The sequence below is a fragment of the Branchiostoma lanceolatum genome, chromosome 15 (genome assembly GCF_035083965.1).
Source record: "Branchiostoma lanceolatum isolate klBraLanc5 chromosome 15, klBraLanc5.hap2, whole genome shotgun sequence".
Taxonomy (NCBI): domain Eukaryota; kingdom Metazoa; phylum Chordata; class Leptocardii; order Amphioxiformes; family Branchiostomatidae; genus Branchiostoma; species Branchiostoma lanceolatum.
In genome coordinates, this window is record NC_089736.1 from 18539323 (window position 1) to 18564745 (window position 25423).

The 25423-nt window shown below is 43.1% G+C and overlaps 1 protein-coding gene across 2 annotated transcripts in view; it reads right to left on the reverse strand.

Moving 5' to 3' along the window:
• The window catches only part of LOC136420379 (tyrosine-protein phosphatase non-receptor type 23-like), a 108697-nt gene that overhangs the window by 16691 nt on the left and 66583 nt on the right, over positions 1-25423 (reverse strand). For both annotated transcript variants that reach the window (XM_066407257.1, XM_066407258.1), the window contains exons 17-22: positions 17292-17496; positions 13562-13722; positions 12983-13134; positions 9115-9294; positions 6447-8121; positions 5035-5238 (exon numbers count right to left, since the gene is read on the reverse strand). In XM_066407257.1, the coding sequence (XP_066263354.1) occupies positions 5035-5238; positions 6447-8121; positions 9115-9294; positions 12983-13134; positions 13562-13722; positions 17292-17496 (2577 nt within the window). The remainder of the gene's footprint in view (positions 1-5034; positions 5239-6446; positions 8122-9114; positions 9295-12982; positions 13135-13561; positions 13723-17291; positions 17497-25423) is intronic.

The following is a 25423-nucleotide window of genomic DNA, read 5'->3' on the forward strand; positions in this document are numbered from 1 at the left end:
ACCAATAAGCCTCTATCACAGAGGGGGCTCTGGGTAGTTGTGGCTTAGCAGCTGCGCTCTTGTCTTCATAGAGTGGCTGAGCACACTGGTCCCACCCATCTCCCAAAGCCTCTCACGTCTGGCTCCTCGTGCCAACCCCCGGACAACGGCCTCAGCTGGCCGGCTAAACGACGTGAGACACGGCACCGTCGAGCGGAAGAACCTCCAAGATGAGGCCAACGGTCAGGGCGGAGGCTTCCTTCGACAGGAAGTAACGGCCACATGTCCGTGACCAGGGCGAGCCACCAAGCAGGAGGATGTCGGCTGTGGTCAGGCCTGGAGAGGAGATGGGCACCACCAGGCCAACTGCCCAAGACACACTTACATGAATGAGCACCCAACCAAATTCCACACCGGTTCGGTCGGCGCCCGGGTCAACAAGGACCGCGCCTACCGCCGCACATCAGGACGGAGGTGTAAAGTGCACTACTGATGAGGGCATGCAGAACAGAATCCGAGGAAGAGGCAACATTGCCATTGCCACATGGAACGTGCGGACACTTGCACAAGTAGGGAAACTAAAGGAACTGACGTATGAGCTCAGTCATTACACGTGGCAACTTGTAGGCCTTAGTGAAGTAAGATGGAAAAACTTTGGAGAATTCCAAACGGAGGAGGGTCACGTACTGTACTACAGTGGCGAACAAACCAGGCATGCGAACGGAGTAGGATTTCTTGTGAACAGCTCCATCAAGGGATCAGTGATGGGATGCCGCACTATATCCAGTAGACTAATTTCCATCAGACTGAGGGCATCACCCTTCAATATAACTGTGATCCAAGTTTATGCACCTACCTCTGACTACGACGAGGAACAGATTGAAGAATTTTACACAAAACTACAGGACACCGTAAGGGAAGTCAACAAGAAAGACATCCTCATTGTACAAGGCGATTGGAATGCCAAAGTCGGAGTCGACGCGCAAAAGGACTGGGGCGAACACTGTGGTCCGTCCTGTAATGGGGCCACAAATGACAGAGGAAGACGGCTACTTGAGTTTGCCAGCGAAAACAACCTAGTATTAGCAAATACCCTGGGAAAACACAAGCCATCACGGTGCTGGACATGGCACGCACCAAACGGCAGTAAACACCAGCTTGACTACATCCTGGTACAAAACCGCTTCCGTACAAGTATCAACAGAGCAAAAACAAGGACGTTCCCCGGTGCGGATGTGGGAAGCGACCACGACCTTGTCATTATGAACCTAGAGATCAGACTCAAGAGATCTAGGAAGCCTCAGTACACTAGACTTAAATTCGACCTGGAGAAACTGAAGGACCCAGCCGTATGTAAGACTTTCCAAGCGACAATAGGTGGGAAATTCGCTCCCTTACTAGCAGTAGAGGAGGATGTGGAAGTCTTGGCTAACGCCTTCAACAAGGCAATGGTGGATACAGCAAAGAAAACCATAGGCCCCCTCCGGCGCAAAAATAAATCATGGATGAAAGATGACATCCTGGCGATGTGTGATACTCGCAGGGAACTGAAAAAGGTAAGACACACTGCGAGATCAGCAGAATACAGGGAGATCAACAAGAAGATCAGGAAAGACATAAAGAAAGCAAAAGAAGAGTGGATAGAACAACAATGTGCTATGATAGAAGGGAATCTGAGAGCAAACAACAGCAGACAGGCATTCCAAATTGTCAAAAAACTCACACAAAAGAAACAGTCAGGCTCCAGCACTACCATCCAAAGCAGAGAGGGTAAAACCCTTGCAGAGAAGCAGGAGATAACGGCCAGATGGACCGAGTACTGCAAGGAACTTTACAACCACCAGTCTAGTGGCGACCCAGAGGTACTCTTGACCCATGAACCCACAAAGGACGACAACTTTCCGATCCTGAAACAAGAAGTTGAGGCAGCTGTAGAGTCCCTGAAGAATGGGAAATCTCCCGGTGCTGACAACGTCCCTGCTGAACTCATCAAGAATGGCGGTGAGACTACAATCAACCTACTGACCATGATATGTAATAAGATATGGCAAACTGGGAACTGGCCAACACCATGGACACAGTCACTTATTATAACCCTACCAAAGAAAGGGAACCTTCAACTTTGCCAGAACTACAGAACAATTAGCCTCATCAGCCATGCCAGTAAGGTGATGCTGAAAGTCATCCTGAGACGACTGAAACCTCAGGCGGAAGAGGTCATTGCCGAAGAGCAAGCAGGCTTCCGCAGCGGACGTAGCACCACAGAACAGATCTTCAACCTAAGAGTCCTCGATGAGAAGTACCGCCAACACCAGCAAAGTCTGTATCATGTATTCGTGGACTACAAAAAGGCATTTGACCGGGTTTGGCATGATGCTTTATGGGCAACAATGAAGAGATACAACATGGGTCCCAAGTTGACCAACTGCATCCAACAGCTGTACGACAAGTCTAGCAGCGCAGTTCTTGTACAGGGCACAGTAGGCGAGTGGTTCAGGACAACTGTTGGTGTAAGGCAAGGATGCCTACTATCTCCTACCCTTTTTAACATCTACCTTGAACAAATTATGACAGATGCCCTAGAGAACCACCACGGTACAGTCAGCATTGGGGGAAGGAACATAACAAATCTACGCTTTGCGGATGATATAGATGGGCTGGCAGGAGGAGAAACAGAACTGGCCAACCTAGTAAGTGCACTGGACACTACATCCAGGAGATATGGGATGGAAATCAGCGCAGAGAAAACAAAGCTGATGACAAACAGTGGTAAGCCTATCACAACCAAGATAGTAGTGAACCAGGAAGAACTTCAGACAGTGGATCAGTTTAAGTACCTTGGCTCCATAATTAGTAAGGAAGGCTCAAAGGCAGAAGTCACATCCAGAGCAGCACAGACCTCAGCAGCCATGGCAAGGCTGAGACCCATCTGGAGGGACAGGAACATAAGTCTGAAGTCCAAGGTGAGACTACTGCGGGCACTGGTCATCTCAATCTTTCTATACGCGTGCGAGTCTTGGACCTTAACAGCCGAGCTGCAAAGGAGAATCTTGGCAGTAGAGATGAGATGCTATAGAATATTGCTAAATCTAACTTACCGTGACCACATCACCAACACAGAAGTCAGGAAAACTATCAGACAAGCTATGGGAACAGACCACCTAGAGGACCTTCTTAGCATTGTCATAAAAAGGAAACTAAGGTGGTACGGTCACGTGACGAGAAGCAAAGGCCTCTCTAAGGTCATCTTGCAAGGAACAGTCAAAGGGAAAAGAAGACGAGGTAGACAGAGAAAGAAGTGGGATGACAACATCAAAGAATGGACGGGAATGACCCTTGCTGAAACCCAAGCTCTGGCCCACGACAGGGTGAGATGGAGGGAGGTGTGCTCAGCTGCTAAGTGCCCCCACGACCACCCCCGGTCAAGGGACCGGAGGCCGGAGGCCGGAGGCCGACAGAGCAGACTCACATATTAAAGACATCACATGCCCCAAACCGCGTAGCTCTCTTCTTGTATTGTATATGTGTACGTAAGTGTAATTCTGTTTTTTTATCAATTGTGGATGATGTTGTGTACAGTGTTTGTGTAAAAATCAACACAATTCAGCTTTTATGTAACGCTGCAAGGTTGATTTAATAAACTGAATTGAATTGAATTATCGATTTGCAGCAAATTTGTTACTCATTGAGTAGAAACCTAGCTCAGTGTATTACATTATAGACTGTCCCGTCACGTTCATTTCTTTTCTTTTTCCCTGGGTGTTGGCAGGGTGTTCTCGGCCCCTGTTTCTTGGCGGGATCTGTTATTGGTTGTACAAGAAAGAAACATTAAACATTCAACTGCCAACACCCAGGGCTCCTTGTTTTTCCTTTTCATAGAGGACTGAAATAGACAATTGTGTAAGGAGGCCCACCACAGTGGGCATCCTGGGTAATTGATTACGAAGGACCCTGTCTCACTCGTCAAACGGTTTCGTCCATATTCGTGACATCATTCATTCTTGTCTACTTAGTATTCAACATCGGTGTTGAACACCGTGATCTTTACCTTTGTATTATCATTTCTTATTAAATTTTTGTTAAAAAATTAGCTGCATCAATCTATTTTATCTATCTATTTATTCAGATTTACCACATTTGTGGAAGGATTGACATAACAGGTGAACTATCACCTTTTCAAGATGTCAACCCAGACCAGCTGGAAGGTTCGGACCATCGCACACCGGGGCATGCCCCTACTCTTTTTTGAAAGGTGTGGTGGGTTCTTTTACGTGCGCGGGGTGTGGCTCTCCCCAAACACGGGACCTCCATTTAACGTCCTATCCAAGGGACGTCCCTAACCCTAGATGAGCTACATGTAGGTATATTCATTTACACCCAACTGTGTGAATAAATGTTAATCCCCAATTCTCTCACCACTGTCTTGTGTGGGAGAAAGTGGAGTGGGTATCTCACTGGACTGCGCCGAATGGCGCTAGCCCAGGAAATTGCGCCAATTTTGTGAATTTGTGCCAATCAGCCCTTGCGGTCACACTGACGTACAAAGCATTTTTTGCATAAAATTATGAAGCCTACATATATATATATACATGTACTACATATGAGCCAAACAAAATGGCTGCGCCTGGAATGTCACATTCTCAGTTTCGATACAAGATTATAACTTTACTGGGAATTGCAGTGTTTATCTTAATAATAATATGTAATTTATCTATTTATTTGTCCGGCTGAAACATCTGTACACGAGACAGCCAAGGTTGCCCAACCAGCATGTTGCAGTGTTGTCAGAACGACCAAAAATTCATCAGAAAGAGATTTGCACTGTGATAAAAAGGAATCTGCCAATTTACACCGTTTTGAGCCACTTTGTGCCATTTTGCCAATTCAAATTTTTTAATGTAAAAAATTAGCAATTTAAGGCAACATTTTGTGTTGATTGCCCACTTTGCAAATGTCTGGCACAAGTTGGCACAGTCTAGTGAGATACCTGCTTCACAAACACAAGTCATTCTGTAGGAAGGCTAAAACTGCACATTAAGTAACAAGTCACAATACCTTCCAGTCACTCTCAAGTTTGGTCTGACCACTAAGTGTCTTCTTCTCCAAACCCTCAACTACTTTCTCAAGTTTGTTGACTTCTTCTAGCAGCTTGTCTAAGGATGACTGGTCCTGGTAAGGCTCATGGACTGATGTCTTCTTCTCAGTCTTCCTAAGGAGCTCCTGTTTGTCTTTATTGGTCAGAACCTTTGGCATCAGAACCTGAAATATCATAATCAGTAAAAATGATTTATTTGAATAGGATTCCGAACTTGCCAGGAGATTCTCTGAAGCGGTCAGGCATACCCCTTTTGTAGAAAAGCCATATCATTAAGTGATTATAAGACTTACCAATGCATAGAGCTGCAAGGTTACAACATAGGGTATACATGTATGTAGAAGTCTGTACACTTCAACAATTAATGACTGAAAAACCTGTCACAGTTACTGTATGAATTTCACCCCGTCCTTGCAACTGGTGATATATAAGCAAGTCGCCAGGTGATTAGGGGCCTGGGCAGGGGATACTGATTCAGAAATAATGGCAATATCTTTCCCTGCCACAAGATAGAGTATCATAATATTAGAAACAAAACACTTTTTGTCTCATGGAGATTGAGGATAATTTCATTGAAGTTTAGAAGAAACAGGTTAACTTTACGTTCCTCCATGTCGAATTTTCAGGACAGGTGTACGATAAATACAGAGCAGTTATCATCAGATTCTGTAAATGAGATTCAAATTACATAAAATTTAATGTATTATCAAAATTTCAAAAAATTTGACAAAAAATGACGCAAACATCAACCTTTTTGTTGTAACTCAGTATCTTCATACCATTTAGCTCAATTGGTAGAGCACTCGAACATCAATCTTAAGTGACATATTCAAGTCCAATTCTTCACATTCCCATGAACTTGATTTCTATTCACCACTGTACTGTCTCACCCTTCTAGCCCAAAGATCATATGACATTGTTAGAGTACAATGCATCCATAATGTTATCCAAAATATCTTCAAATCCAACACCCGCTACCCCCCCGCTTTTATGTCGCCACATGCCACGTCAAGTATAACAGTCTGTTCTTCGGCGTGACACACCAGCTTCACAGGCACACAGCATGGCAGCAGCTGGTTATATTACACTGACTGACCTATCATACCTAACCTTTTCAGGTGTAACTGCAAGCACAGGTATCTTTCATGTCATCATATACATCTATCAAATGTACTTATTATTTTTCTTTATATTTTGCTGAACAAAAGTAATGAAAGTCGTTCTTTTTGTTACCAATTGCCACCAGTTTTCAAACTCATAATGTGGTAGGTTTATAAATCTCTTACCCTGTTGAATCCTAGGTGCCCTCATTATAAATGAAAACTGCTATTGATAGGAGATTGAAGAACAAGTCAATAACAACAAAGTGTACCTGATGGGAGTCTTTGAGAGCCTGGTGCTCGCCCTCAGGACTGGAGGACAGCAGGTCATCTGTGCCGGTGTTGCCTGTGGAGCTCACGACAGGGACAGGCTGCAGGATGGACCCCACACCCACCATCCCAGCTGCGGGAACCACTGCAGGAAAGGGCTGACTGCCAGCGGACGGACCCATCTGGAGAACATTCTGATTGGGCACACTCGTCTCTTCCACTCCTGGGACAACATTCTGGTTGGCCACGAAAGTCACCTGATGTACCGGTCGGATGGTTGAATTGTCTACAGCAGGGTTCTGCTGAGTCATTGGCTGAATGCTGTGGTAAGGCAGCTGGGATGTTGGCACCATCTGGTGCTGAGGGATACTGTGTGGCTGTAAGGGATGTTGACCTGGAGGCAGCAGGTGGCCGGGAACTGTATGATTAGCCATCTGATTAGTGACTTTTGGAGACGTATCTAAAACACCAGATGAAGAAGGCATGGCACACATGGACTGTGTCCCTGCCATTGGTACCTGGGGCAGCACATTTACACCTGGTGGTTTGATAGTTTGAAAGTCTGGACCCATCCCAGGCTGTAGACCCATGTACTGCATTTCTGATGGTGGATTAGGACTAGGATAGGCTGCAACTGAGTTCTGCACGTTCATATTTGAATTTGGGAATTGAAGAGCTGATCTGTGTTGAACAGATTCACCAGGGACACTGGCAACATTTGGAGGACCTTGAATTCCATAAGAACTCCCTTCCTGCAATAGTCTTTGATTTTGGCCGTTGCTCGAGACTGGATACCTTACTTGCTGATGAGTTGAACTGATTGGTGTCTGGTCATACTGCTGACCAAGATTAAATCCATGTGTCATATCCTGAGCATGTCCCTCCGACAAAAAAGCTGGACCTTTGTCCTGGAGCTGCATGGATGGCAGCAGGCTTTCCTGTTGTTTGTGGGTTACAATAGGGGTGTTGAGAGTGTCAACAGTCTGGGACATCCCACTCCCGCCCCACTGGATGTGACTCCCGTGCACGTGTCCTACAGCATGCTGCTGTGCAGGGCCTGTCTGCTGCTGCATGCCCTGGTATGGCTGTGGGGGGAGGGTGCCCATCATCGCTCCTTCACCACTTGACATGACGTCTTCTGAAGAGCCCTTTAAGAAACCTGTCAGCTGTGGAGGATGTGGTTGTACGTTATTTACAGAATGCGGGAAAGTTGTGGCTGACAGCTGGCCTGACGACTGTGCGGGAGGGAACAGGTTCTGTTGGTGTGCCCAGCTGGAGGGTGGTCCCGCGAAGTCTGCCGGAGTCGGCACAGTGACAGGGTCATGCACTGGACTAATGCTAGCACTCCCAACAGAGGGAGCCACACTTCCATCTGTGCCTGAAGATGAAATGCTGCTGTCCAGGTTTGAACTCGGAAAATTGGTACCTGAAGGTCCCAGATTGGACTGCACTGAAAACGCAGCTGAGATATTTGAGGTTCTGCCAGACTGAAGAGTAGGGAACTGTGGAGGATTTGTTGGGACAGCCGTGTGGAACACACTCACAGTTGGGTCCTCATAGGATCCTCCAGGACTGATGAATGTTGGCAGGGCAGCCATTGCTGCAGCTGTAGGGCCGAGGTTAGGTTTTGGTGCAGTGGGACGGGCTGGTGGTTTCTTTGGGCGTCTGCTCTTTGTCCTACAGGAATAGGGAAAAGTACATACATGTACATGGCAGACTTTTACATTATGAACATAAATCACAATTTCAGACGATTGCAATAGAGCAATGATTGCTATACATCCATGACACACAAAGGTGATTAATGAACGATATCAACAATGAAAATGAGAGCAATGATAAGTTGATACTGATACATTGAGTGTTGCTTAGATGTTGCTTAACAGGAGCCACAATACACAGAATCCAGCATAAATGAAAAGAGATGTTCATTCTACAAAAAGGGGAAACTTTCCAGTAAAGTGTCCTTAGAAAAGTGTGTTCACACGATTAGCTCACTGCCACTATTCGTTACAGGGTCCCGGGTTGAGCCCCGGATGTGCCCCAGAATAGCCCGGTAGCCGCAGGGTGTCCCACGGGGCCACGTAGGGTTCTCGCCCGAAAGTGCCCAAAACTGCCCGTGAACTACACGTACCTGGCAGGGTCCCTTTTTCAAATTGGGACCTAATAGCATTTAGCCGCCTCCTCATGACTAATAACAAAAGGCCATTTACATAATGTCAATCTGCATTTAGTCAAATACGTATTAAGGTCTGTCCATCGGAGTGTTTACATTTTCTGTAGGTGGTTTAAGCTAAGCTTTTAAGAAACAAACACAATCTATATGTCATTGAAGATTAGACATCCAGGTGCATTATAAAAAAGAAAATCAATTCTGTATGATGCAACGCTCTTATACATGTACATCATTACTAAGATTGTTTCAAGTTTCTGCAAAAAGATCAATATAGATCTCTACATAATGTCACTTTGTAGTGTGCGTAGTCCAGTGGTTAGTAACCCTGTCTCTGGACCAAAGCATGCGTTTTAATCCCGGCTGTACGTGTCGCTCACCCGACATGCATGCTACTGGAAAGGGTCGCAGTCCGTATAGGATGGGAAGTTACGCCATGACCAGTGGAAGATTAACTTGTCAGTGATCTAAACTGGTTCAAGACCACTTTCACTCACCTGTCCATGATCTGCTGCCTCTCCTCCTCCTGTACCTTACACACACCTCTGGTTCTCTGCAGCAGTTTGCTGACGTTGGTCTGCAGCTTCTGGTAGAAGTCCACTCCTTTCTGACACTTGGCCAGCAGATCTTCATTAGCATCATAGGAGGCAATCAGTGACTGGACCATATTTTGTCTCCTGGAAAAATGCAGGACATATAAGAGCACAGATGTGACTCAGCACAAGGAATAAAAATGTCAAAACAGGGACAGGACTGGTAGATTAAACCAATTATAACTAGACAGGCAACATTTGTGAGCAAATACAGCATATTTCACCCATAGCCCTCCCCATGCAAAAACACTTCCACTCAAAAAGTGTCACTCCTATGTAAGAATGGACTCTTCCAGTGGTACAGTAGAATCCGCTTAACTGCAGCACCCATTTGTCAGCGTTTCTGGTGCAATTATCCGGCCGGTGCAATTATGCGAAATGCCCAGCTGGACCTCACCACCATGGGCGAGGGGTGTATTGTTAGTCAGAAACACTAGCACAAAGAAAACAGACAAAATTATTCAGTTATTAACTTTATTTATTGACCCTTTGCTGAAAATAAAGAAATGACTACGACTGTTTTGATTTTGCATTCTTTCATTTTTCCATGCGATCTACCGCATTACAACACACGTAATGTTACAGGGGAGGCATTCTGAAACATCGTCATACCACTCATGGGATAACAGTTTCTGTGTTAGATTACGTAGAGTGCAGTTGTCGATTTACGTAAATCATGTACCGCCATGAAACTGAAACTAGGAATTGAAACTAAAACTTGGTTACTGATTACGGGTGACCCGCCCGGGACCTCCCATACGATTCCTATCAACGTAACTGTCAATGGAGACCGCCTTCTTTTGTTACTCAAAACAGTTTAAAACATATTGGCGGTATTGCGCCTTTACACCGGCAGGTATCGGCTCATTTGTACCGCGTTTGCCGATTTTAACGCACCTTTTCAGTTAACTTGTCGAGGATTTTTGAAAAAAATTGGTGCAGTTATCCGAAATTGGTGACCATTTGCGGTGCAGATATGCGGAGTCACTAACAATGCAGTGAATGGAAACCGGTTTTGGATATTGGGATTCGGTGCAATTAAACGGAAGGTGCGTTTATCCGAGGTGCAATTAAGTGGCTTCGTCTGTACCTTGATGTAAAATAGGCCAGCCCGAAAATATTTCCACTCAAAAAATGGACTGTTGCATAATCCCCCAAGTCAAAAATTGAATTTAGAAAATGAGACATTATAATGTTTAAATGGACCTTCAAGAGTATATAATTTAGTTCATTTTTGGTCACTCGCCATTCGATGCCACACACACTTGTGATGGACAGCGTGCATGTGTTTCATGTACATGCCACACACACTTGTGATGGACAGCGTGCATGTGCTTCATGACTGTACATGCCACACACACTTGTGATAGACACCGTGCATGTGTTTCATGTACATGCCACACACACTTGTGATGGACAGCGTGCATGTGTTTCATGTACATGCCATGCACACTTGTGATGGACAGCGTGCATGTGTTTCATGTACATGCCACACACACTTGTGATGGACAGCGTGCATGTGTTTCATGAACATGCCACACACACTTGTGATGAACAACGTGCATGTGTTTGATGTACATGCCACACACACTTGTGATGGACACCGTGCATGTGCTTCATGTACATGCCACACACACTTGTGATAGACACCGTGCATGTGTTTCATGTACATGCCACACACACTTGTGATGGACAGCGTGCATGTGTTTCATGTACATGCCACACACACTTGTGATGAACAACGTGCATGTGTTTGATGTACATGCCACACACACTTGTGATGGACACCGTGCATGTGTTTCATGTACATGCCACACACACTTGTGATGGACAGCGTGCATGTGTTTCATGTACATGCCACACACACTTGTGATGGACAGCATGCATGTGCTTCATGTACATGCCACACACACTTGTGATGGACAGCGTGCATGTGTTTCATGTACATGCCACACACACTTGTGATGGACAGCATGCATGTGTTTCATGTACATGCCACACACACTTGTGATAGACAGCGTGCATGTGTTTCATGTACATGCCACACACACTTGTGATGGACAGCATGCATGTGCTTCATGTACATGCCACACACACTTGTGATGGACAGCGTGCATGTGTTTCATGTACATGCCACACACACTTGTGATAGACAGCGTGCATGTGTTTCATGTACATGCCACACACACTTGTGATGGACAGCATGCATGTGCTTCATGTACATGCCACACACACTTGTGATGGACAGCGTGCATGTGTTTCATGTACATGCCACACACACTTGTGATGGACAGCGTGCATGTGTTTCATGTACATGCCACACACACTTGTGATGGACAGCATGCATGTGCTTCATGTACATGCCACACACACTTGTGATGGACAGCGTGCATGTGTTTCATGACTGTACATGCCACACACACTTGTGATGGACAGCGTGCATGTGTTTCATGACTGTACATGCCACACACACTTGTGATGGACAGCGTGCATGTGTTTCATGACTGTACATGCCACACACACTTGTGATGGACAGCGTGCATGTGTTTGATGTACATGCCACACACACTTGTGATGGACACCGTGCATGTGTTTCATGTACATGCCACACACACTTGTGATGGACAGCGTGCATGTGTTTCATGTACATGCCACACACACTTGTGATGGACACCGTGCATGTGTTTCATGTACATGCCACACACACTTGTGATGAACAGCATGCATGTGCTTCATGTACATGCCACACACACTTGTGATGGACAGCGTGCATGTGTTTCATGTACATGCCACACACACTTGTGATGAACAACGTGCATGTGTTTCATGTACATGCCACACACACTTGTGATGGACAGCATGCATGTGCTTCATGTACATGCCACACACACTTGTGATGGACAGCGTGCATGTGTTTCATGTACATGCCACACACACTTGTGATGGACACCGTGCATGTGTTTCATGTACATGCCACACACACTTGTGATGGACAGCGTGCATGTGTTTCATGTACATGCCACACACACTTGTGATGGACAGCGTGCATGTGTTTCATGTACATGCCACACACACTTGTGATGGACAGCGTGCATGTGTTTCATGACTGTACATGCCACACACACTTGTGATGGACAGCGTGCATGTGTTTCATGACTGTACATGCCACACACACTTGTGATGGACAGCGTGCATGTGTTTCATGACTGTACATGCCACACACACTTGTGATGGACAGCGTGCATGTGTTTCATGACTGTACATGCCACACACACTTGTGATGGACAGCGTGCATGTGTTTCATGACTGTACATGCCACACACACTTGTGATGGACAGCGTGCATGTGTTTCATGTACATGCCACACACACTTGTGATGAACAACGTGCATGTGTTTCATGTACATGCCACACACACTTGTGATGGACAGCATGCATGTGCTTCATGTACATGCCACACACACTTGTGATGGACAGCGTGCATGTGTTTCATGTACATGCCACACACACTTGTGATGGACACCGTGCATGTGTTTCATATACATGCCACACACACTTGTGATGGACAGCGTGCATGTGTTTCATGTACATGCCACACACACTTGTGATGGACACCGTGCATGTGTTTCATGTACATGCCACACACACTTGTGATGGACAGCGTGCATGTGTTTCATGTACATGCCACACACACTTGTGATGGACACCGTGCATGTGTTTCATGTACATGCCACACACACTTGTGATGGACAGCGTGCATGTGTTTCATGTACCTTTGTTCAATCTCTATGCTGGCCTTCCTGGTGGCTGCATACTTGGCGTTGACCTCAGTGAGTGCCTTTAGGATGTTGTCTTGAGCAGCCAAGTTCTGGTGAATGTATGCTATCACCTGGTCATATTTCTTCAGCTCCTGTTTAAACAAGTCCTACAAACAACACAGAGAACATAAAAATATATAGTTTTTACATTCAAGTTAACAACAAATTAGTTGCGCTGAGAAAATCAAGAGTTTGCAGCATCTTTGTGATTGAAACAACGGTAACACAATAATTATAGAAGAAAGATCATACAATGTCAATGATAATGTTTCAGTTGTGATGAATTTGTGATGAGATCAGTGAAAACATTGAACTTATAAACACAGAGAAAAATGTCCAACCCTGCAAGACACCTAACACTGGACTACATAGAGAACACCACACAGTGTATTCCGTATCACTCGAGGTACCAGCTATAACATACGGACTGGTCCAGAACTCCCGTGTTGAATGTTACATGTATCACAGCCCAGGTAGGACATAAATGTATTTATTCCGCTGTGATCTTTACGGAAACAAACTCAGTTGTTTCACCTCCAGATTGCCCTGGTCCCGTGTGACCAGCACCTGGGTGATGTCATCATTCTGGATCTGCTCCCTCAGCTGATCCTCCAGCATCTTCCTCTGCTGCTGCATCTCCTCGACTTTCTCCTTCAACATCTTCAGGGTCTTCCTCACATTTTCATCTACTGGTGCTGCAGTAGACAGGAATGAAAACTTGTTACCTCCATTAAAAATGGAGGAATTGTTCTTGTGTCTGTGTGTGTGTCTGCCTGTTTGTCTGTCTGTGTTGCCAGATTTTTGTGGTCAGTATAACTCAAGAACCTCTGGATGGATTGTGACATTTGGCATGTGGGTAGGTGTTGGGAAGACGAAGGTCAAGGTCGATTTTCAGCCCCCTGGTTTGTGACCTTGGTGGTACCAAACTGTGTGGATGGTGACTGTGTACGATATTAGGATGTTATGAGAGCCACCACTCCTGGACATTCAGATTCAGGATTGTCACCATATACATGATTAAGGTGGCCCACTCTACACACACTCAAGTCTACTGACTAGCTCTTGCAGGGAATAATTCTGAAGCAAAATAACCTGTATTTGAAGGAAATATCCCCAAGACCGAACTGACTAAATTTGGCATTTTTGCAGAAGATGAATGCCATCTCCATGGAATTTTCAACAAATCAACTGAATGTGCATGAGGCATTGCAACTCTTCTCACATAGAGCTGCAGAGGTCAATTTGGGGCAAAGGGACACATCATGTTCAATGCAGAAACATATTAAAAAGTAAGACTTGAGCCAAAAATCTATTTTCACCAAGACACATCACTTCTTAGTAATACACTTTATAGCCATGTTGAATTTAGTGTCCTTTCACAGCAGATTTTGAGTGATTTGAACTCACACCTGCAGACCTTCGACAGTCCCTTTCTGACAATATCAGTCATTTTTGTGTCTAAACTAATAGGTGTTGGGTTCAATATAATGCCCAATTTTGTGCATCATTTTTTTCATTTCCATACAATTTTTCCGGAAGATACAGTCGCTGGACTTAAGGGTGTGCAGCCTCTAATTGAGACCAAAAATAAACTTATGCCTGGAAGGGATTTATGACTACCCGTTGTAAAGATAACTAGAGTTCTGCGACCTCATATCTTCGCCAAATTATTTCAATTTTTATGATTGGAATTAAAGTAGTTTCTCATTAATTATGCAAATTAGGTCTTCATTTGCATATCTTCTATCTATCAACATTCTTCTCTTCATCAGTTACAGATGTCACATAATTGAATAGTCAGATCATGGAACAGAGGGTTTTAGAAATTGCCTCATTAATTATGCAAATTAGAATCCAATTTGCATAATTGTTGCCTAATCATACAAAGCATCACTTTAGCTATCTACATACCAAACATCATGATGATTCGTAAACCCCATCTTGAGTTATTAAATAGTATTTTCTCATTAATTATGCAACTGAGGTCATCATTTGCATAGTTGATATCTATCAATATTTCTCTCTTCCTCAGTTACACATGTCACATGTTTGAGAGTCCTATCATGAAATGCGGCAGATGTATAAACTTTCCTCATTAATTATGCAAATTAGATACAGATCTGCATAATAAGTATCTAATTATGTAAATCATCACTCAAGCTATCTACATACCAAAAGTCATGACCATCCATCAAGCCCGTCTTCAGTTATTCCCTTTCAAAGTCTGAAGCAAAACCTGCTTCAATCTGCAGTTAGTACCGAAAACCATTTAACCTATACCACTTAGTAATACCCTCTTCCCTATCTACCACTAAAAAATCGTGACCATAGCATGTCCAGAACACGATATATCAAACCTGGAAGTTATGCTGCAGTACCGTAACAAGTCACTAGGGGGCCCAACATCTAATCATTTGGAAGTTTCATCAAGAGTCCTACCCAAATACCAATATCAAGACAATCGATCCAGGCCTTCTCGAGTTATTCTGTTTTTTTGCCTGGGGCTATAGTGATGGGAATCACGTTGGGTCAATGGGTCGTTGGGTCGACAAGAAATGACGCAATTCTTTACTGCACGCAACTGCTAATAAATTATTACAAAATATCTCTTTTCCGTTTGAAACAATCATGAAACACTACAATTATACTTGAATTTTTATATTCATCTATCGTTTCTACTGGCATTCAATGATGTTAATTAAAACCAATATTTACCTGCTGTTTGAGATTCACTGTTCTTTGTTTACGTAAACTTTGTGATCGCCGGACCCATGCACTGATACACAAGGCGCTATTCACTGCACCAAGCACAGGGCGTCAGACGGCGATTTTCAGGTACGATATTGGCATTGTGACAGTTCTATTGGGTGTCTAGATTGTCGTTAGGCAATATGGATGGCCATTCATGCACGATTGTGGCTGTAACTGTGGCATTTAGTGAAACGCTTTCAGTACTCATAGTGCTGTAAAAACCCAAAGGGGCGAGTATGCCGCTCCCGGGATTAGAACCCCCGCCTATCCCGATCCGCATGGCTTGGGAAATCAAGGCGCTATTATAAACCACTAGGCTAAAAGGTCCGGACCGGTTAGACTGGTCAGTTAGTGGAGGTTGATCACCACTGTTACAGTGCACATCGGTCGGTAATTTGCTGGGAACATATCGGAAAAGCATCGTTGCACTTTTCTTGGAATGTATCGGGATATGTTGTCCTCCGGACTTTAGGGTTGTTCGGACTTTAATCAGTGGTGCATTGGCCAGTTAATGTTTCCCGATAGACCAACGATAACTTTCCGATGGATTCAAAATTCATGACAAAACAACCATGATGGTTTCCTGACAAATTTATCGGTATCATATCAGCTACCATTTTCCCCCACAGAGCTCCGATGACAGTCGTCAAGGCAACAAGTGACAAACATGGCGGAGGGGATTTCCCGGCTTGGATGAGGCCATGGCAACACCCTTGACTGACGTGTAGCCGCGGTATTGGTTACCATGGACACTACAAGATTGACAGCCAAGACAATCACGTGGTCGCCGCGGCATGCAGCTTGACGACCCGTTGCATGGCATGTTGTTAGCATATAAACATTTATACATGTACCAGCTTTTGTATAGACTCAACGTTAAGAACGCAAGTCATTGGAAAATATATCGTAATGTCTCTTTCTCTATCTGTTAGTGTTGATAATAACACGGTGATAGCGTTGTGAACATGAATAAAGAGTGCTAAATAAAGAAAAAACGAACATGAAACTTTAGACAATGATCGATAAGCTGTTCTCCAGCGTCATGAGATATTTACGGATGTTGGCTTTTATTGTTTAGTAAGTAGACTTTTGAGACTTACTTTGTTTGTACTAAATGTAAAAATGTATCATGTAAAACGGAACGGTATTGTCGTAGTCAATCAGGGAGTACAGGAAACAGATTTTAGTTTTTCATATTAACCAAACCAAGGAAACATCTATAGGTAAGTTATTCATAATCAAGGAACTTCATGTCAATTAAAGGACGCACACTTCTACCCCTCTTAGCAACTTCTCCTGAACATCCAGGTGTCATGATGATATAAGACCTACCTCCTAGTCTTCCCAAACATATGGGGTCACCAATTATTTTGGTCACATCCTGCCCCGGGCCAGCTTTTTTAAAAATCATTTGTTTACATTACATAGTTACACACATACATACATACATACAAACGCTACATTGTACCCAAAACATAATCTTCTTGGCGAAGATAACAAACAAATTACTGACCATCCATGATGTTCTGTGAAGGCAGTGCCGCCTGCAGAACCTCCAAAGGTCCAGACAGAAGTTTCAGGTTGCTGACGTGTGTGTTCATGGAGGTGCGCAGGTCTGTGCTGGTCTGGGAGGCCTTGCTGTGCGCCTCCTTGTACTTCTCCGACTCTCTTGTAATCTCACTGCAGATAATGGAGGCTGATCTGGGCCCATATGCATCCTGTCAGGAACACAACACCACTGCCAAGTTAGATGTCAAATTGCAAACTTCATCGAAGCTAAACAGGATTCTCGAGGGCCCAAAGTCTGACATAGATGCATGGCCACCCTTACGCACGTATGACTTACTTTTACTAATTATGGATCAAGACTTTAATAATTATGTAAAAAAAAAAATCCAAATTTGAGCATGTGTTGAAGTTGAAAGCCCTAACACCAAACACTTGGCAAATTTGTTAAGTTTAACTTCCTTAGAGGGTGATGACTTTGAATCCCACAATAGATCAACAGCATCCAGTGAACAGCATTGTAAAAGTATACTGCAGATGCTCCTTCATTACCATCAGATAGAGCTGTGTACAAATACTACGGAACCATGCAGTAAAGATGAACAGAAAAAAGAAAGACTTTCACTTCAAGACTAAGATAATGGAGAATGCCTGTAATCATATAATATAACTTTATTGCAAGTTCATGCCCGAAGGCTAATTGCAGACAAACAAGTACATGGGAATACATGGGAATCAGAAATAGGTATCTAGACTACTGTCAAAGTTCTAAGTTAACTAAGGTTGACTATGGTTGGGTTTGACTTCTTTTTTGAAGGCAGTGGAAAATGAAGAGACCCACGTTTTTCATCGTAAGTGGGTTTGTTGATTTTAGTAGTGATATGGATTTTTGTAAGCTATTCAAATGGTGAAAGCTTGGAGAATTAACGGAAGCTGTTTTATATAAATCGATTCTTTCGGCCTCATATAGAGGGCATTGGCAAAGGAAATGTATTTCATTTTCCACTGCGTTCATTGTACAAAACTTACACATTCTCTCGTGAGCGGGCAGCTTTTTATATCTACCCTTTTCTATTTCTAGTGGATGTGCACTTATTCGTATCTTACACACAGCTGACCGTTGTTCAAAATCTTTGTTGGAAAGATATTTTTCCATTGAGTATTCTGTTTTAACATTCCTATAAAATCTTAACTTACTGTCATCGATAGATAATTTATAAAGAAAACTTTGAATGTAAATGTCGGTCAGCCTTTTTCTTAACAATGTACATATATGTTGTATGTCTAGATCGAGATTGTTTGTGTTCCAGATAAAGGAGTATCCGCTATTGTCAAGTACATCTTTCACATGTTGTAACCAGTTTTTCTTGTTGCTATTCACTTGGGAAGACTGTTGATACAATAGAGCATCTACTTGTAATGGATGAGTCAAAGGATCGAGTTGTCTGAGGCGCAACCAATACTTAACTATGCGGATTGACACATCTAAATCTACCGGGAACACTCCAAGCTCTGCTTTACTTGCTATATTACTGGAATTTCGGTGCACTCCAAGAATATTTTTACAGAAACGGTTCTGCATAGTTTCAATCGGACACCTGTCATTCAAATGGTCCTTGCCCCAAACTTCACTGCCATATAACATAATAGATTTAACACACACATCAAATATTCTTAACAGAGCCTTAGGGGACAGAGGTGAGCGAAAGAGCGGTTTGAGACTGAAAAGGGCTTTGCGTGCTTTTAAGGACAACTGTTTTTTTGCTAAGGAAAAAGTGCCTGATGAGGACAACAATAGTCCCAGATAACAATAAGAATTTGTTATTTCAATAGTATCTGAGCCAAAGGAAAATTTCACATTTTTTACTGATCGTCCAGATTTGTTGAAAATTACAACTTTAGTTTTCTTCATGTTTAATTGTAGTTTCCATTTTGTACAGAACATGTTCAGTCTGTCCAAGGCATGTTGTAATCCTTTTTCCGACTCTGAAAATATCACGACATCATCTGCATATAATAAACAAGGAACAAGTAGATTGTGTAGAGTGGGGGGTTCACAGTCGGGATTATCTAATTCTTTGACTAAATCATTTATGAATAAGTTAAAAAGTGTGGGAGAGAGGTTACATCCCTGTCTCACGCCTCTATCAGTAATGAATAATGGTGTAAGACCCCTAGAGGTTTTGACGCAGGTCTTTGGATTAGAATACATTGATGTAAGTAAACTATAGAATTTACCACCTATTCCCGAACTTAGTAATTTGTAACGGAGTCCCTCTCTCCACACACAGTCAAATGCTTTTCTAAAATCTACAAAACATGCATATAAACGTTTGTTAGTATTGGTGTGTTTAGATATTAACGAGTCAATGACAAACAGATTATCGCTTGTCCTAAAGTTTTTCCTGAAACCTGACTGATTTGGGGAGATAATGGAATGTTGGTCTAAATAGTTAGTGAGGCGTGTGTTCAGAATTGTTGTGAATAACTTGGCAAGACAACTAGTGACAGAGATCCCCCTATAGTTGTTAGGGTCGTCTTTGGAGCCGCCTTTGTGTATGGGGACAATATGACTTTCACACCATTTTTGCGGAAAGTGGCCTGATGACAGGATTAAATTGAATAATTTGGCCAACGGATTTATAAGGATATGGGCAGCACTTTTCAACATTTCATTAAGTATTAAGTCGTTTCCAGAGGCTTTACTGTTCTTTAATTTGGAGATTGCTAGTCGGATTTCGTTTTGATTTATCCCTATGTCTAAGGGATTATACGTTTCCAAATCACTCTCTAGTTTCAGTAATTCCGTTTTGATCTGGCAGTGAAAAGTGTTATCGATTTCTGTTTCGGACTTGTCAGAGTTGAATTCGAAGGTTTTTCCATACAAATTTTCAAAGTGCGTGTGAAGGGCTTGTTTGTCAATTGTTTCTTGTGAGGCGTTGTGATCATTTGATTTAAACAGTTTAATTAGATCCCAAAACGCTGACGAGTTGTTGGCCGAATGAGAGTCAAGTTGTTGGAGAATGTTGTCTTTGTGATCTTTTTTCGTTTTCCGAATCAGTCTAATATATTCTTTCTTCCTTTTAAAATACTGGCCCCTGATAAAGGGGTGACGTGGATTTTTTGAAAGCAATTTGCCCAGATTATATAAATTTCGTCTGGCTGCTGCACACGTCTCTGTGAACCAGTTTTTCTTAGTTTTGCGTTTGTTTTGAGTGTCTTCCTTTCTTTGTACAGCGTAGTCTAAGCGATTTTTTACCGGCTTCTTGAAGTGGCAATACAAGGTCATCGAGTGCGCTTTCAATTGAGCACGGTGTTAATTCGTAATTCTTATTGAGGAATTTATCTAAATCGGAAGAGAATTCTTGTTTGCTGACTATTTCCATAAAACTTTGTTTGGAATCGTTGTCCCATACAAATTTGCAGTGGGGCCTAGTCTTCAGATTGGGTTCCTCAGGCGATGAATTTGAATTACAATGTAGGATTAGAGACAATTTACAATGATCTGAAAGTGGAGTTAACGGATGGACATGAAAGAATGATATTTTGTGTAGTAGGATTGCTTCACTCGCTAGAACATAGTCGACTGCACTTGTACCTTTTGGTTGAAAACAGGTAGGTTTTCCTAGTACATCACCAGGGGTTCTACCATTAAGAATTCTCACTTTACTATTAATGCACAAATCAATCAAATTTTTACCGTAAGGGGTGGGATGGCCTAAGTCCATATTATTTCGGGGAAACGGGTGGTCAAAGTCATAGTGCTCGGGTAAGGGTTGACTGTCTACAGGCAAATCATCAACAATATAATCTTTAAGGTCCCCGACACGGGCATTTAGGTCCCCTCCTACTATTACTTCGCCATAGCTGCTATAGTGGGCAATTTCTTCTTCCAAAACATCAAATAAATCATATGTTCTGTTAGAGTGAATTGTAGATCTACTAGGACTTATATAAACTGACGCTAAATAAATGTCTCTGTCAATATTAAGCAGCTGTTTGCTAATCTTAACCCATAAAACATCTTCGGATTTACTCTCTAGTTTTTTAACAAATTTGCTATATTGCCTCTTAAATAGAAATATGATGCCCCCAGAATAACGCTTTGCTTTCTTAGCTTTTGTTCTAGTGCTACTAAAATGTAGAAAGTTAGGAAAATGTATCTCACCTGTGTGCCATGTTTCAAGTAGAGAGAAGAAATCAAACCCATCTATTTCACTAATAAAATCACTATCAGCTATCTTTTTCCCTAGTCCATGAATGTTCCAAAAACCAAACGATGTACCTAAGTTTTTACAAACAGAGTTCTTGCTTGTTTTGATGCCGCAAGATGAAGTCCGTTCAGGAAAACACATGTTCAGAAAGATCCGTGTGGTCTCTCATTGTATCCGAAAAATGAGTCGGGACGTCCATGCCAGCTCCTATCCATACGGAACGGGAACGGAGGTGGTCCATACCAGTTGGGCGGTCTGATGTTCTCTGCTACCGCTGGCCTGCCATACGCCTCAATTGGAGAGGGCCATTCCTGCTGGTGCCAAGGGTTGTTTTGATAGTTCGGGTAGAACGTTGGTGGAGGGGCAGGCGCGGCCGGACCATTTGGTCTCATGGGTGGAGCGATGCCGTTCCCGCGACCGTTAGCAGCGTTGGAAGATCCCTTATGGAAGACTTCATGTTGCGGGTTTCGCGTCGGGTTCGAATTCGGTCCTGCATTGTACTGACTATAGGGTTTGCCACTGTTCGCCATGTTCACGTTACGGGGGGAAGGAGGCTTTGACAGACCGTCGTTGCTCCGGGAGAGGGGCCGGTCGGACCGGCTGTAACTTCCACGTCTCCCTTTGTTCCTCTGAGGAGAGGTAGCGTTACCGGGATTGGCCTTGCTTTTGTAGCTTGAGCGGCGTGGCGGGAGACCTAAAGCACCTGATGCCTGCCTCTTGAGATTAAAAGCTATGACTCTTACACCATCTCCGTTTAAATGATAGCCATCATGCTCAAACACACTTGAGCTGTAGTCATTGCTGCTCCAGAGTTGTGGATGGCTGACATAGGTCAGCTGGACGTTTGTCTCACTTAAGTTCTGTAGATGTTGGTTAATTGCTGTTATGTCACTGTTGACGTTCGGCCTGAAGCTGGAGTTTCTCCTAGGGGGCACAGCAGAAATCACTAACTCTGCATCTGGGAATAGCGACTGAGCCGTGCTGACGGCCATCTCAAACTCTGAGATAACCGTCTCCTTGGACTTAGCCATTACGTCGTTCGTGCCGACATGTAGAACTATTGTGTTGGGGGGGACCTCGTCTTCTGATAACTTCTCTAGTACTGATGGTGTTGTGTAGAGGTTTGGGGACCAGAGAGGTCTTGGCATTTCTGCCGAAGGGCACAGCAATTTGGCTTCAGTTTCTGCGCATTTGAATCCCCTATCAGAACTACTCGTTTTTGTACGGGAACATCCTGAGGGGGGACTCCAGCGGCATTTTTTCTACTTGAGGGATTGGTGGTCTGTTTTGTCGAAGGGGCTTTTTCTTCACCTCGGATTTGTTTGTCACTCTCGTGTTGGCTTAGGACCTCAAATCGGTTTGTGGTGGGTAATGAGTACTTCGGTACAAGATCCGCGGGTTGGGTGTTAGCAGTCTCCTTATCAGACTGAACATCGGATTGGGGCTGTGCGCGGTTTGCTAGCTGTCCTTTCATGTTCGATACTTTCACCTTCATGACATCATGTGACAGTTTGATGTCACTCATTTCCTTCTGCGCGGCCTTAGAAGTAGTCTGTAGAGTAGAGACGGTCTCTTCTAGTTGTTGCACTCTTCGACGTAGTCTTCCGTTGTCTTCGCGTAGCTTTCGTAGTTCAGTGTCATCGTTCTTGGAAATACATCCGACTGACTCTAACTTCTTCATGATAAAATCTAGTTGGCCAGAGACCTTTGTTTCGAATGTGTTCGCCTGTAGTTTTGAGGAGGCCAGGCTTGATTCCATTTCAATTAGCGCCCTTTGTAGTGCTTCCAGATTGTTGACGGGCAAAGACAAGCTATTCTCAATTACAGTGGAGTCATTGTTCATGACTTTCGCTCCAAACAGATGTGGCAATCAATTAACTCATTACTCAGCGGCAGGAATACCCACTCCCCATCTTGTGTGGAAGTTGACGGCAAGTTTGTCACCAAACCATTATATGGAGATTAAAGCCCACAGAACAGCTTTCAAATTCAACTGTAACTGATCTGATAGATCAAAATATCATGCCTGACAAAGAATGCCAACTGAAATTCCACACCGTTAGTAGGGATGATATTCTGAAGCTGTTGACTAACATACCCATGTCAGCAACATGTGGTGTAGACCAAATGGAAAACAGATTAATGAGATTGTCCTCTTGGTATATGTAGCTGCACCTGTATGCCATATTGTAAATCATACATCGCTCTTTTACTCGAGATGAAAACGTTCCCAAATGGCGGAAGCAAGAACTTCAGCATTTGGAATATTCATGGCTTGGAGTCCAAATTAGAAGATGTAGATTTTTTAGCGCGTATTAACAAATTTGATTTCTTTTCGATTCTGGAAACATGGACTACAGATAACTCAAAAATTGACGTCTCAAATTACAGCTATTTCCACTTACACAGAACCAAGAGTATACGAGCGAAACGCTCATTGGGGGGTATGATCTTTTTCTAAAGAAATAAATACAAGAACCACGTAAGGAAAGTCCCATCCAAATCTCCAGATATCCTCTGGGTGCGAGTGGATCGCGAAGTTTTAGGACTGTCTAAAGACCTAATCTGTTCTGTGTATCATAATTAGCCTGAGTTCATCCACCAAGCATAAAAACTCTGAAAATCATGTTTTAGACATTCTAAATAGCAAAATCTCCAGTCACAGCACACAAGGATTCATTCTTCTCGGTGGAGATCTTAACTCTCGCTTCGGTAATCTGCATGACTATGTCAATAATGATATCCACGATGACGCAAATCAATTTGCAAATTCAAACCACAATTCAGACCGGCAACATATGGACAAGGCACTCCCAAACAAATTTGCCAGACTCATCTGTGACCTCTGTATCCAAGCTAACCTGTCAATACTAAACGGTTAGGGTAGCCGGTGATCTGCAAGGAAAGTTCACTAGTCTTGCTATCAACCAAAGGGTAGTAGCACTGTAGATTATATGATCTCTAGCCAATGCTTCTTAAAACACATTTTATTATAATTATTTCGTGTCAATCCCCTAAATATGTTCTCTGACCATTGTTTGTTGTCAGTGTTATCCACTCCAAATCTGCTGGACATAAGACCTGAGCTAATGTTAGACCAGCACCTAAATGATTTGGCTGGAACGAAAGAGCACAAAACTTTTTCCAATCTATAAGCCAACCTCGCATCTTACAAAGGCTACACGCCATTTCATGCGAAAATCTCACCAATGCAGTCGCCTCAGATCAAATTGAAAAAATTTTCTCTGAATTTAGCTCATTGCTCAGGGATGCTGGTCATGAATGTTTGAGTCTTAAAAGAAAACATATACGAAAAAAAACAAAAAACGATACTTTGACAAAAGTTGCACGGAAATGAAACCTTACTTGAAAAAACCCATCAAACCCAGAAATAGGGGGAAGGTTCTTTAAAACGAAAAAAGGAACACAAAAACTGGTTAAAAAGAAAAAGTGTGACTTTCATCAACAATGAATGAGCTGTCGTCTCTTAGAGAAACTAACCCGACTGCTTTCTGGAATTTGGTATTATAGATTACTTAAAGATACTTACTTCGAAGAGAAATATCTAAAAACTACAAACATTTGACACAGAACAGCCATCACAAAACTCTGGATTAGTTCACACAAACTACACATTGAAAAGGGTAGACATTACCGCATTCCTTTAGAGCAAAGAACTTGCCAATACTGTGAGTTAAGGTAAGATTGAGGATGAGTGTCATTTTGTTGTTGATTGTACACTATACAACTATGAGAGGAATATCCTATTTAATTGTAAAGAAGATATTATTAAGTTTCCTGATTTTCGTTATTTAGATAGCTTAGAAAAATTTGTATTCCTTATTTTTATTTTTATTAAATAAATTTGTAAGAGCCTGATGTTGCCATTGATTTACAAAGAAAGGCAGCTCAACTGTTACTGTTC